The 14,503-nt window shown below is 41.2% G+C and overlaps 1 protein-coding gene across 1 annotated transcript in view; it reads left to right on the top strand.

The window, feature by feature from the left end:
* The window catches only part of EPHB1 (EPH receptor B1), a 251,330-nt gene that overhangs the window by 191,855 nt on the left and 44,972 nt on the right, over nt 1–14,503 (top strand). The window contains exons 6-9 of the mRNA XM_075201569.1: nt 4,465–4,589; nt 6,149–6,311; nt 11,331–11,439; nt 11,765–11,829. Of these exons, the coding sequence (XP_075057670.1) occupies nt 4,465–4,589; nt 6,149–6,311; nt 11,331–11,439; nt 11,765–11,829 (462 nt within the window). The remainder of the gene's footprint in view (nt 1–4,464; nt 4,590–6,148; nt 6,312–11,330; nt 11,440–11,764; nt 11,830–14,503) is intronic.

Here is a 14,503-nt window from a genome sequence, read left to right as displayed (position 1 = left end):
TGTCTTGGTTTTGGAAAAAACCCCCTTACGTGTTTTGGTTTTGGATCCCTATTTCTTTCTAATATCCCTATTTGTTTTACTAAAATCACATAATGTGGTCTTTTTTCCCCATTAACCTCAATAAGACTCATTTCAAATCATTTTCAGTCAATTTTGACCACCTCACAGGTCAGAATATTATTTTCATACACTTTCAAACAAATACTGCAGCGACCAGGCTGGATGCTAAGCGACAGAGCAATGACAAACACACGGCAGTTCATAGCACATCTAGGTAACATTTCCACACAGCAGTGGCAGAAAAGAAAAGTGGTGCAAGATGGAATTGTCCTTGGGACCTCCCACCCAACCTTATGTTGGATCCTAAAGAGGACATGCACACTATAACAAACCAAGCACTTCAGCAACAAGGAGTGCCAGTTTTGAGGCTGATGTGCTTGGTTTGTTTGGGCCCCCACAGAACAAGCTAACAGTGGGCTTAAGACACCTAAGGTAACAGTGCTGTCAATGAATTCTACTGTGGCAAGATGTTGTTGTCATCAGCCTCAGCCTCATCCTCCCCTTCATCAGTTTGTACATCATCTTCACACATTATTTATTCATCACCGCTGGAATCCACCATTACAGAAGTCTCAGTATTTTGATGTAATTGGCGGGAAAGGCCTTCCTCGTGGAAATTGAAGTTAATTTTTATGAACATTATCTTTTCCACATTTTGAGAAAGTAGCCTTCTACGCCGATCACTGACAAGGTTCCCGGCTGTGCTGAAAACTCTTTCCGAGTATACACTGGAGGGTGGGCAGCTTAGGCAGTGCAAAACGAGTTGGTACATGGGTGTCCAAATTCCCTTTTTTTCCTCCCAGTATATAAAGGGAATGTCTGATGTGTCTATTTCTATGCTGTCATTAAAATAATCCTCCACCATCCTTTGGATGTTGATAGTAGGATGAGGTGGCGTTACGGCAGAGTTTTTTTTTTTGTCACGTTTTTTGGTCTATTCTTTTAGACCAGACCAGATGTCAAAATTTTGTGATGAGTTATCTGCATCATCCCTGGTTCTCTTGGGAAAGCCAAGTTTTTTCCTAGCTGCAGTTGAGTGAGAAACTGAAGGAGGAGACGCCATCCTGTCACGTAACACTTGATCTGTCATCTTGCTCACCAGGAGCTCCTTGCATCTCTTGAGATCTTGGTCAGTTGGAAACAAAGTGAAGACATAGCTCTTAAACCTAGGATCAAGCACAGTCGCCAAAATGTAGTGATCCGAGTTCAAAATTTTGATAACTCTTAGGTCCTGGCGAAGCGAATAAAGTACTTGATCTACAAGTACGACATACTTGCTTTGTTTCATCTCCTCCTTCAGTTTCTCAAGCTGCTTTTCCAAAAGTCTAATCAAGGGAATCACTTGGCTCAAGCTAGCAGTGTCTGAACTCACTTCACAGGTGACTACTTCGAATGGTTTCAGCACCTTGCACAACACGGAAAATATTCTCCAGTGCGCTTGAGTAAAATACATCCCCCCTCCTTTCCCAATGTCATGGTTTGTGGAGTAAGCGCAGATGACTTTTCGCTGTTCCTCCAACCTCAGAAACATATACAGGGTGGAATTTCACCTTGTTACCACCTCTTGTTTCAGTTGGTGGCAGGGCAAATTAAATTGTTCTTGTAACTGCTGCAATCTCCTACATGCTGTTGCCGAATGCCGGAAATGACCAGATATTTTACGGGCCACAGACAGCCTCTCCTGCACTTTCCTGTCATTTTTAAAAAGCTCTGCACCACCAAGTTTATTGTGTGAGCAAAACAGGCAATGTGATGGAATTCACCTAGCTGTAATGCTCTCACAATATTGGTGGCGTTATCAGAAATTACATATCCTGAGGAGAGTCCAAGTGGGATACACCATGTTGCAATGACATCCCTTGTCAGCTCTATGCCTCTTAGTGAAGTCTGTGATACACAGAGTAGCCTGCCTCTGAGAAAATGTGACGTACTTGGGTACATGCTGCTGCTGTTCCTGCTGGTGAAGGCGAATCCCCAACCCAGTGGGCTGTCAGAGTCATATAATCTTTAGTTTGCCCAGTTCTATTGTCCACATATCTGTGGTTAAGTGTACAGTGGGTAGAATGGCATTTTGTAGCCGAATAATTACATTTCTATTAAAATAGTGTAGTGATGGAATTTGGTAACTGGGACACAAGACCTCAAGTACCTGTCTAAAACCAACTTCATTAATAGTGGATATTGGATGCAGATCTAATACTAGCATAGTCGCCATGGCGTCTGTCATCCGTTTTGTGACTGGGTGACAGCTTTTATACTTGCTTCCTCTTGCAAAGAATTTTTTAACTGTCAATTGTTGTAAACTACTAGTAGTCATTTTCTTGGTCTGCTTCTGGGATGAAGATCCACTCCCAGCAGCAGCAGCAGCAGCTGAACTAACGTTCAAGAATTCTTCTGAGGAATCCAGGATAGTGGAGGAGTCATCTAGCCTGGATGCAGGATTAACTCTGATCGCTACTGAGGATATTGATGAGGATGGTGTTGTGGGTGTAGATTGCAGGTGTCGGGATCTAGCTGAGAGAAGGGAACTAGCTGATGCCTGACTGCTTGTGGTTATTTTTTTTTAGCATAAGTTTCCAATCTTCTCAACAGCTTGCCATGAACTCGTTTCAAATGGCGTAACATGGATGAGGATCCTAGATGGTTAAGGTCCCTATCTCGACTGACTGTGGCTTTACAAACGCTACAAATGGCTAGACAACTGTTGTCAGAATTTGGGTAAAAATAATTTCACACATAGGAGGTGGATTTGTTGGTCTTATGTCCAGGCATGACAATGGCCTTCTTATCACGTGCAAGAACTGCTTCCACTGGTGCAGGACTTACACAAACAACATCATCCTCATCAACAACCTCATTAGCACCCTCGTCAGCTACACAAATATCCCCCTCATCCTGTTGCAATTCCAAAGTGGCATCCTCAATTTGTGTATCACCGGCTACACTTGAGCTGTTCATGCACACATGCAGATGTTGCTGGGTACACTATCAGAAAGGTCAGGCTTACACAAAGCACCCGTGGATAGATTCACCTCAGGGTTTTGTGTCATTTCTGAATCTGAACATACATTTTCCTCTAATACATTACTGTTTTCTTCCAGCTTGGCTTTTACACGTAAAAGTATTTGGACTTCACTTTTGGAGTCCGCATGACAAAATCTTACTTGGTCATGACTGACCTTACAAGAAGATGCCTCAGTGACAGTTGTAGAATTAGCACTCATAGAGAAAGGTGAAGGCCTCATTCTTTCCTTGCCACTGTGTGTGTAGAATGTCATGTTGTCAATTTTATTTTTTTCTGCAAATAACTTTGTCTGGATTACAGGTCTTTTTTTCTTGACCAAGGTGAAAGGTGTTTTTTTACATTTTTGTTTCCCTGACTTACAAACACTACGCGCTTTAACATAGGCTTTAGCAGAGGATGTAGAGGGTTTACTATCATCATGACTGGTGCCAGCAGCTGCTTGGTGTTCCTGGTCTTCTGTCTACTGCTGTGAATCCATTTTGATAACATGGTACAATGTGACTGCATATTTAGATCAAGACTGCCAGCCCTATTATTTCTATTTCAGCAATGACAATTAGCAATGGAGCTCTCCTGAATGTCACTAGAGACTTTAAAGAACACTGCTACCCCTCCTCTTTCTTTTCTACCTATGATGCTGCCCAAATGCACTAGAGACTGCCAAGAACCGTGCTACCCCTTCTGTGTCCCTCTGTTAAATGGCGCTTTATCGCAGTGAAGGATGGTACTTATAAAATCTAAAGCTTGCGAGATCCGTCGATGTAACAATGACGTTTTGCCTCGTTTTCAATTCGGAGGGCGCGCAAAAGTGCTGAGTCGGCTTGGCTTGGTACTCGGATCGTCAAACTTCGGGTGTGCTTGGTTCTTAAGGAACCGAGCCTGAGCACCCCGATAGTTTTTGCACATTTGCCTTTGTTAAATGTACACCTCTTGTGACCTGCTATTTCTACCTACTTTCTTCTCATTTTTATTATGCTTTGGTAAAAGTTTCTTTGGACTGTTATTAAGTGCGTTATATGTTGTATTTGGTTTATTATGTGGGTGTAATACTCATATAGAGGTTAGATTAATATTTGGGCTGGAGCTGTACATTAATAGTATATATCCTGATAGATCCATGTTTATTATTAAGTAATAAAGTACAAGGGCTGAATCTAGCTTCATGGTTTTGTGTACTGGATGTTGACTGGCATCACGATTTCACAATTTATGTTCCTCAATTTCACCAAATGCATTCCAGCACAGTAACCGAACACTAAACAGTGCTTATTTTCCAAATGGTCAACTACAACTGCACTTATGACCAATGGGTGCACTTAATCTTAACGTGACCGAATCTGTCCTCATTCAGTGATATTTTATTACTCTTATTTCAACAGCTCCCTCCACTGTTCCCATCATGCACCAAGTCCGAGCCACCATGAAGAGTATCACCTTGTCTTGGCCTCAACCAGAACAGCCCAATGGAATTATTCTGGATTATGAGATCCGCTATTACGAGAAGGTGAGATCTTATCAACATGTTGTGTAGTAAATTGATTACTTAAATTTACATGTCCACTCTTATTACAGCACTTAATGCCATAGGGCACAATGTAACTGTGTTAGCAAATAACTGGCTGCAGGATTGATAGTAAACAGCACTAAGCCATTAACACCCTCCTCATAGCTATAATGATTTTGGAAGCTGCCTGCATTAGAGTTCCATAAAGTGTGCAATTTTAACTGACTCGATAATGTTCATTTTGGCTGCAGTTACAAATGCTGGCACCTTCATAAATGTAAGAGGTAATTCCTATTTGTTCAGCGGGAAGCTGTGGCTTCACAATTGGAATTTCCTTGCAGCCCTCCTATAGCTGCTTTGAGTTAAATTAACAGGACAGCCATTAGGCCAAATACAGACGTGGAACCTGTACCTTCCCCACAGCCTCATTAAAAATTTATGGAGGAAATCAAAATAACCTGTTTCACCTCAACTGTGAAATTCCATTCTTTGATGCCCATTCTTAGCAAGTTTAATACCGGCTGATCAATGTGTCTATTGATCTCTCTAGCTTCAGGACAATACATTGATTTTTGTGTATTTGGCTGAAAGTACAATACCAGTGATTAGGTTGAGCTCTGCTGCTTTCCTATAGAAGAAACCATAACTAAGCTTACATGATTACCTATGACACAAATAAACACTATAAAACTTATTCTAAGCAAGGTACAGAGCCTCTGGTGCCTCCACACAAAAGCCATTTTCGGGGTTCAACTGATATTCATGCGAATACAGTCTGTCACTACATTCCCATGCATTGGCTTAGCCCACAAACTGTCTGCCTTCACTGCGTGTAGCCGTAAGTTCTACATTAAGAAGAGAGATATTATAAAATAGTTTATTGCAGGAGACAGCCATGTTCATCTTTGGATACATTGATGTATTTTAGATTTATGTGTTGTTGTTTTTTTTGTGCTGTGTTTGTTTTTTATCTCATCCCACGTGTCAGTATCATTTTCATAGGAAAAGTTGTGACTCTCTAATACCCCTTTCACATAGAAGCATGGACCCGGGAATAACTCAGGCCGAATGTTGGTGTGAATGGGGTGACCTGGGTCGTGTGACCCAGGTCCATGACCCTGGTCGCGACCAGGGTTATTCCCAAGTTGGAGCCGGATATGCAGCAATCTGAAAGGTGTTCCCGAATTATTCGACCCAGGTTCAGTTAAAAGCAGCTCATTGGAGGGGCTCAGTTTGAAAATGCAAGGTAGACATGGGTCCAGTATGAAAGGCGGCCAACCTGGATATATCCGGGACCAAAGTGCGGTGTGGAGGGTTGCAACACGGGTTGAAACCATGTTCATTATCCCGTGTCTGACCTGGGCTTTTGGTGAGAAAGGGATGTTATGCTATTACAAATTACAGTCTACAAATTAAAATCTTTTTGAAATTGATGCTCCCTCCTTTTGGTAGAGTAAAAGCATTGTCAGGCAGAATTCAGCCATGTTCATATTGATGTGGAATTCTCTTAAAGGTGGACTAAAGAACAGACAAATTATTTACTGCATTTTTATCAACAGGATCATAATGAATTTAACTCGTCTATAGCTAAGAGCCAGACAAACACAGCCAGCATCGAAGGCCTGAGGCCAGGAGTGGTGTACGTGGTGCAGGTCAGGGCTCGCACTGTTGCAGGTTATGGAAAATACAGTGGAAAAATGTGCTTCCAAACTCTGACTGATGGTAAGTGGAAAGTCCATGGAGCATTGCATCTAAATTTTTGTCTATTGTTGTAAAAGTTTAGACAGAGAGGTGTTCAGAACAGGAAAAGGACATCTGGCTACTGATCAGAGGTGGAACTAGTGAGCTGTGGGCTCCGGTTCAGGGCAGTGGGGAGGAGGGAACCGGGACCACGGCCCTCTGCATCTGCCATGTAGTGGGCCCCATTATCTTCATGGGCTCCAGTGCACGGCACCTGTCGCACCAATGGTAGTTCCACCACTGCTACTGGTGTACCATGCATTTATAGTACTTACATCTAAAAAGTTCCCTGAGACAGACCCTGGAGTGATAATCTTATATTACTTCAAGTGTACATATCACCTACATACAGTGGAAGCCATCATTGTGTGAGCCTGAAAGATATTCCCCAGCATGTATTTTCCAATACAACATGGTACCTGTGAAGTTTAGTTTAGTTTAGAAGATGCGGCAATGTTTGTCTCCCTATTGAGTGATATTGTTTAATTTGGTGGCTCTGGGTGACAGAAACATCTTTGTAGCCATGAAATTGTCTGACCCTCCCGTTTCAAACCCCATTATGTGTTAACTTCTCTGCTGGTGCTAGCTTTGTGCAGGATTCAGACCCGATCATTGTAGTAAGCAGGTGCCATGCAAACCTGGCACTGGTGCGCATGACAATGCAGGGGTGTTTTGGCGGGAGTAGAGTGGGATTATGGGTGCTTTAGCTCTTCAGACGAACAAGGCACACCTGCGGGGGAAATGACATACCCACACGACAAAGCTTCCAGTGTACTGTGACCATGCCCCTGTCCTTAATGGCTAAGTACAAACATTGTTAGGTATACACTAGGACTACATTTTGAACATATGCAATGCCAGAAAACTGATTTTTCCGTAGCGCTTTACAATTGAGGACATACACAGTAATAAACAATACTGGGTAATACAGACAAAGAGGTGAGAAGGCCCTGCTCGCAAACTTACAATCTATGGGTCAATGGGGTCAGATACTTGAGGTTAAATATACATATTGCATTTCAGTACAGCAAGATTGCAAAGGTAAAAAGTTATTTGTATGTTATATTATCCAGTCACACAGCAATTTTGGTCCTGGAGTCAGAGGGTTGTTATCTTGTGTGAATTGTATAAAGGATGGTAATAGGGTAACCTAGTGAATTGAAGAGTGTGGTAATAAGGTAAAAGGTTAAGGAATATTATAAGCTTGCCCGAAGAGGTGGGTTTTCAGAGAACGCCTGAAGGTTTGTAGACCAGAGGAAGTCTTATTGTGCGGGGGAGAGAATTCCATAGAGAGGATGCAGCTCGAAAAAAAGGCCTGTGAAAAGGAATGTGAGCATGCTATGAGAGTGGATGAGAGAACCACATCTGATGGAGAATGGAGTTGTTGAGTTGGGAAATATTTTGAGAGGAGATGTTGTAGGTGCAGTTCTGTTGATGGTCTTGTAGGTTAGTATAAGTATTTTATTTTGCATTCGGTGTATAGACTGACAGAGTGGTTTAGCAGAGGAAGTACGATTTTAACTGAAAATCAGTTTAGCCGCTGTGTGCAAAGTAGAGTGTACGGGTGAGAGTCTGTTTAGGGGAAGACCAGCAAGGAGGGAATTGCAATAGTCAATGCGGGAGATGATGAGTGTATGAATTAAAGTTTTTGCATTGTCTTGTGTAAGATATGTGCGTATTCTGGAAATGTTTTTTAGATGTATGTAACATGATTTAGATATAGAGTCAATGTGGGGAACAAAGGATTGTTCTGAAAGATCACATCTTGGCAGTGAGCTTGCGGGATGGGATTTATGGTCATGTTGCCAACAGAAATATAAATGTCAGGTAGGTAATTTTTGTTGGTGGGTGGGAATATTATTAACTCTGTTTTTGAAAGATTGAGTTTAAGTTGGCGAGAGGACATCCAAGACGTAATGGCAGAAAGACAGTCAGTAATGCACAACAACGCAGATGGCTAGAGATCAGGAGAGGATAGACAAATGTGGGCATCATCCACATAGAGATGATACTGAAATCCAAAGGAACTTATTAGTTTACCAGAAGAAGTGGTGTAGATGGAGAACAGCAGAGGACCTAGGACTGAGCCTTGTGGTACTCCAACTGATAAGGGAAGTGGAGCAAAGGTGGATCTCCAGGGCAGACTGCTGCTCCTCCACAAACGATGCCACCTACGTCCGCAAAGTCATGTGCTTTAGCAGAAATCTAGGTGCACTTGCACAAGTCACGGCACATGAGGGGTCCAAACTTTTAACTGCACAATGGATGTTTTACACTTCATGAAGTCCCTCCCCTGTTTTTGAGTGATGGGATGTAGACGAGCAATTTAGTAAAGATACAAAAAGGGTAATCTGCAGATGAAAGGAGCTACTGTTCTTTTAATGTGGTGAATATATAATACAGTATTCCATCAAATAAATTGAAGAACGCAGATGATATTTATTAGGCCATCTTAATAACTGTATCAAAGTGAAGGAAAATGAGCAATGTCTATGGGTCATTTGGTTGTTTTATCTCTTGTCAGATTCCATGTGAAGAATTGATTGACATGTGAACATATTCAGATGTTAGCAATGAAGTGTGAAATGGGAACATTTATTAGATTGCAAACTATTTATGCCTCATTGAATCTGAGTGTTTATATACATTATTTTATGCGTCCTGTGTGTTTACATGCATGAACTTTCCTCCAGCGCAAGAGTCAAGAATATCTGCTATTTTGACTCACTCTGTTTAGAAAGAATTAATCTCTGCTTCAGCAGTCTATTGTGGTTAGGATCTTGTTTTCTTTATTTTCTTACCATTTGTTCAATAAGTAAAATCCAGCACGTGTTTGACAGACACAAGTGTTCTCCTCCGTGAGCGGAAACATTCCACCCACGCCGGCACAGGGCCCAGCGCCAGGCTGTTGTATGCGTAACACTGCTGGGCAACTCTCTTTATCAAGTCTGGGCATTAGGAAGGGAGCTAGCGGTGCCAAAAGAGATGCTGTGCATCTCTATTGTTCCAAACCACTTAACACCTTCTCTACCAATTTTCTTTGGACTGTATGCTCAGTAAAGGTTAGTCGGCCAAATGTGAGAGGAGGTGAAAGTTTTTCCATAGTTGTCACTCTGTTGAGAGCCAAACAATGGATTATATATGCTTAAAGTTAAATCGGGGATGGAGAGGAAATGTATGTAGGCAGATAGGAGTTAAATATCCCACCCAGTCTTGCCTTTTCTTCCAGAGATCATGTGTCCATTATCTTTCATGCATAATTAAAAAAAAAGATTGGCAATATAAATTTACCAAATTATTTAGTAAAATATTCACCTTATTTGGCAATTGACTGCAACATTTCATATGTCTCACTAAGCAAAGTTGTGTTCCAAGTCATACCCCAAACATCACATTCCAAATTGATTAAGTTCTACGAAATGTGATTTTACAAGTACAGTGCAGAATGGCGTTCCGTAGAATTGAGATCAGAAGCGGAACTTTAAAAGTCTATTGCTGGATGGCCAGTTCCACTGCAAAACGCGATTTGTGCAATCTCTGGTCGCTGCTTTACTCATCTCAATGCACACAGTCATTTCTCATCTCCGAAGCTGAGTTGTCAGCATGGAAACAGTGTAATTCACAACAGAATATCCATTGGTGACAGTGATTCATAGGGGCAGGGCTATAGTTTGGGAAGTATTCAAATCAAAGGTCAGACAGCTCTGGCCATGGAAAGTGAAATAGAAGGAAGTTCGAGGGAGGAGAACAGGAGCAGGAAGAACATTAGATATGTACAGGAAACCCAGCAGGGAGGGAGACATAACTAGACACTGATCTATCTAGAGGAATTTGAATATGTCATTGCCCTTCATTAGACAATATACAACAACAGTGAACATAGGGCAATTTCTATCATCATCACCATTTATTTATAAAGCGCCACTAATTCCACAGCGCTCATTCACAACGGTCCCTGCCCAATTGGAGCTGACAATCTAAATTCCCTAACATACACATTCACACAGACAGACAGACAGAGAGAGAGACTAGGGTCAATTTTGATAGCAGTCAATTAACCTACTAGTATGTTTTTGGAGTGTGGGAGGAAACTGGAGCACCCGGAGGAAACCCACGCAAACACAGGGGGAACATACAAACTCCACACAGATAAGGCCATGGTCGGGAATTGAACTCATGGCCCCAGTGCTGTGAGGCAGAAGTGCCAACCACTGGGTCACTGTGCTGCTATCTTCCATCACCAGTAACAAGCTGAGTATCCATATTCCAGCTAAGTGCAGGCCAGTTTGGTATAAAGATCGGTCGTGTTTAGATTTTGGTGTTTGGTGGGATAAGTTAATCTACCTTTTCTTTCTCCCATTTTCTACACTTGTATATCTCCTCCTTTTCTTCTTTGCCCTTGAGCTGTCATTTGTGAATTGATCATTTTTCTTTAATAGCTTAAAAAAAAAAAAAAGAATAGAAAAGAAAAGGTAACAATCTTCTGTAGATCAAAACAGAATCTGAACCAGCAGAGCATGGTAGAGACATTTTATTCCTTTACTGCAGGGCTGGTATTAAGGAACTGTAGATTGTCCTTCGTCATATAGTTTTGTGCTCTTTAGCATCCACAGAGGTCAGCGATGTTCTCTTGTGCAGATGAGGTGTTAACCCTGTGAACACTCCGGAAACGTCAAGAGAAGGCGACGTCTGTTGTAATGTGAACTATGAATATATTTGTCCATACACAAGAAATTACTGGAATATGGGCTTCTGACATATTGTCTGACCTTTGCTATGTGAAAAGAGTGGAGGCATCTAATGGAGCCTTGACATTTTAGATGGTTCAACATGAATCATGAAAGGAAGTCGTATAATAAAGATCTGACTCAATGTCTGGATCGGTACATTAATTTACATGCTCCTTCGAACACAGATGATAGGCTCCATTACAAAAGACTGGTTGTTGTAGGGCAGTCCTGTAAGTGCCATGTGTGTAATTTCTCATATCCTCTGTTTCAGAGGATTACAAATCTGAGCTCAGAGAGCAGCTTCCACTGATCGCCGGCTCCGCTGCTGCTGGTGTCGTTTTTATAGTGTCTCTGGTGGCCATTTCCATTGTTTGCAGTAGGTGAGTACACGCTCCTGTCTTCGGATGACTTGGTGGGGTTAGAATTACGATTTCCTTGTAAGCATTTGTCAAATTAAAGGAAAGAGCGGTACAATGCAGTTTTACCTGCCTGTCTTCCTCTGTGGATCGTTGGCTGTTTATGTGGCGTGACACGTGGATGCATTATGCAAATGAAAGAAAGATTACAACATAATTCTTCCGATAACTCTTTTAAACAACTCATCAAATCATCCGATTTCTCCGTATAACATAGGTCTAACTATAACCGTATATATATCTGTTCAGCACCAACATTTTCCAAGTGAAGTCTTGTTATGTATTTTAGGAAGAGAACGTACAGCAAAGAGGCAGTGTACAGCGACAAGCTGCAGCATTACAGCACCGGCAGAGGTAAGGCTTAGCCTTCTGGGAAATTGTAAGTGACTAGACCTCAAGCTTGCAGTTATTATTGCATAGGCTTGGGGGTATATTTACTAAACGGCGGGTTTCAAAAAGTGGAGATGTTGCCTATAGCAACCAGTCATATTCTAGCTGTCATTTATTTTGTGCGTTCTACAAAATGAAAGCTAGAATCTGATTGGTTGCTGTAGGCAACATCTCCACTTCTTCAAACCCGCCGTTTAGTAAATCTAGCCCTTGGTGTTAAGTATTTATTTCATGTACTATTCTACCCAACATTATGTAAAATACACCCGTCAATGACACGCTTTTGGGGCTGTGGTTTCGTGGCATGTATGAATATTCATCAAGACCCAGCTTATCAAGTTAGTTGATTAGCAGCATTCTCATGAATGGGGGCTCGTTTGCCCGTGCTCTCGAGAAGTCTCTAGCTCCTAGTGATTTAATAGCTGCATTGTTATGAACATCGGTTAAGCCACACAATGGCTGCCTCCATTGTGTGTAGGTGACAGGTACATTTAAAGTGTCTCACACCGTAAACTTCCAGGGCACTCAACCATAGTTATATTATACTCTATACGATGCTTGTTATTTTCATGCATATGGTTCCTTGATTCACTCTTCATTAGGTTTTTGCGATGCTTCACGCCAGGTTAGCTACAGTTCAAATAAACAGACATTGCTAAACAAAATTCTAATAGTAGTACAACCATCTATTATAGTGGTGTAATGTGCTCATTCCTCTTACTAATCAGATATTGCTATGAAGCCTCACTACAGGCCTAAATCATTAAGGAGAGTAAGGCAAAAAAAAGAGTAAATTTGATTCTGGACAAACCATGTTACAATGCAAGGGGTGCCTAATAGTTTATTAGTTTGCACATAATGAAAATGCAGATTTTTTTTGTCATGTAGTACACACATATTTGATAACTTTATTTTTACACTGAAACGTAAAGTTAAACTAGGACATGCTCTACCCCAACTATAAATCTGTCCCCACATTTTAAATTTACCTCCCCCTTCAATGCAACATGGTTTTGCCAAGGTGCAAATTTACTTCTTTTTTTTTTTTTGCTTTGCTCCCCTTAACGACTCAGGCCCTGTGTGTTTTCCAGTTATCCCCATAACACCCATCTCTGTTCCCCAAAAAAAACATAGAGAATAAACAATTTAGCTCCCACAACGAGATGTGAAACTGTAGACCTCATAGAGAAGTGGAAACAATAATACTACATTCAAACTGTAAAGTATGAACAGATATCTCGTCAATGGAAATATAAATTATGCTAGGTCCAGTTCAGTTGCATAGAATTAACAAATTCAAACATTTCTAATGATGCAACATACTATTTCTCTTTTGAAAAGGTAAATAATGGCCATGTATTGTTTTCACAGCAGACAAACCTGCATCCAAATTGCCAGCGTAACTACCTTCTTTCCTCTCTTACTTGTTCACTGTCTCAGTTACCTGTCTCTCCCATCCCCCTCTCCACTTCCCCCTTTCTCATCACTTCTTATCAGGCCCAGCTCCCATTGCACATCACTCAGAGGCTGCAGCTGCCAGCTCTCACCTTTGCTATGGCCTCCAATCACAGGCCCTTGTCGCATGTGATGAATCTTGATTTCTTGGTAGAGTAGTCCCTTCATTTATCTGCTAATAGGTTTCTTATGACACAGTAAATAATAGCCAGGCTGCAGGTTTCAGCCTGCACAGCACTGCCTGTCCCCAATCTGTCAGTCTCGACGTGGTGTATGTCCCACATTCTCACACAAAGACTGACTGCGGAATGCAGAGATAGATGTGATGTGTGGAGGGGAGGCAAGGTAATGCTGGCCACATGGGCTGCCAATTATGTTAGGCTGAAAATATTACTTTGGCAATGTGGTGCCTTAAATAATGGAAATAAATATATGTGTAGGAGAGGGACAGGATGAATGTTTTACATTGTATATAAAGTTAGATTCAAAATTATTTATTCATCTTTCTTATGACAATAAAAGGGGCCTCTCATTTGAGACCCCTGATGACACTTGGCCACCACAGATGACCTGATCTACAGAGCTTGCCACAGAAGACCCGCCCTAAATGGCATCCCGCAACGTAACACTGAAAGTCCCAGCCCCAATGGACTTTTATATATTTTAGTTACTTTTTATATACTTTTTTTTATACACTTTTTATATATTTTATTTACTTTTAGATATAGCAAATTTTCAATTAACAATTATAATAAAAGTGTGTACACCATTTGTTAATTGAGGCCAATCTAAAGACCCCTTGGCAGTGGTGTGAGTTTTCACTAATAAATGTACACCCATGCGGTAATATTAAGCACTGGTCTGGACTTTATTCTGTAGAATCAACAGAAAAACAAATGTTCCTTAGCAGAAGAAAGACTAATAACATGGATTTATCAAACCTTATGAAAAGCACAGGTGTTGCCCGTAGCAACCAATCAGATTCTAGCTATCATTTTCTAAAATGTACTAGATAAATGATAGCTAGAATCTGATTGGTTGCTATGGATAACACCTACACTTTCCTTTTAGAAGGCTTGACAAAACTACCCGCTATGCATGATATGTTGTACTAAACTTACAGCAATGCACAGTATTGTATGCCAAGCTGCAAATAAGTTATTTGTTATATTTCATGTTCATA

This window comes from Mixophyes fleayi, chromosome 3 (genome assembly GCF_038048845.1).
Source record: "Mixophyes fleayi isolate aMixFle1 chromosome 3, aMixFle1.hap1, whole genome shotgun sequence".
In the NCBI taxonomy this organism is placed as follows: domain Eukaryota; kingdom Metazoa; phylum Chordata; class Amphibia; order Anura; family Limnodynastidae; genus Mixophyes; species Mixophyes fleayi.
The sequence above is the reverse complement of the archived record's forward strand: the minus strand, read 5'-3'. Positions and strand labels throughout refer to the sequence as shown.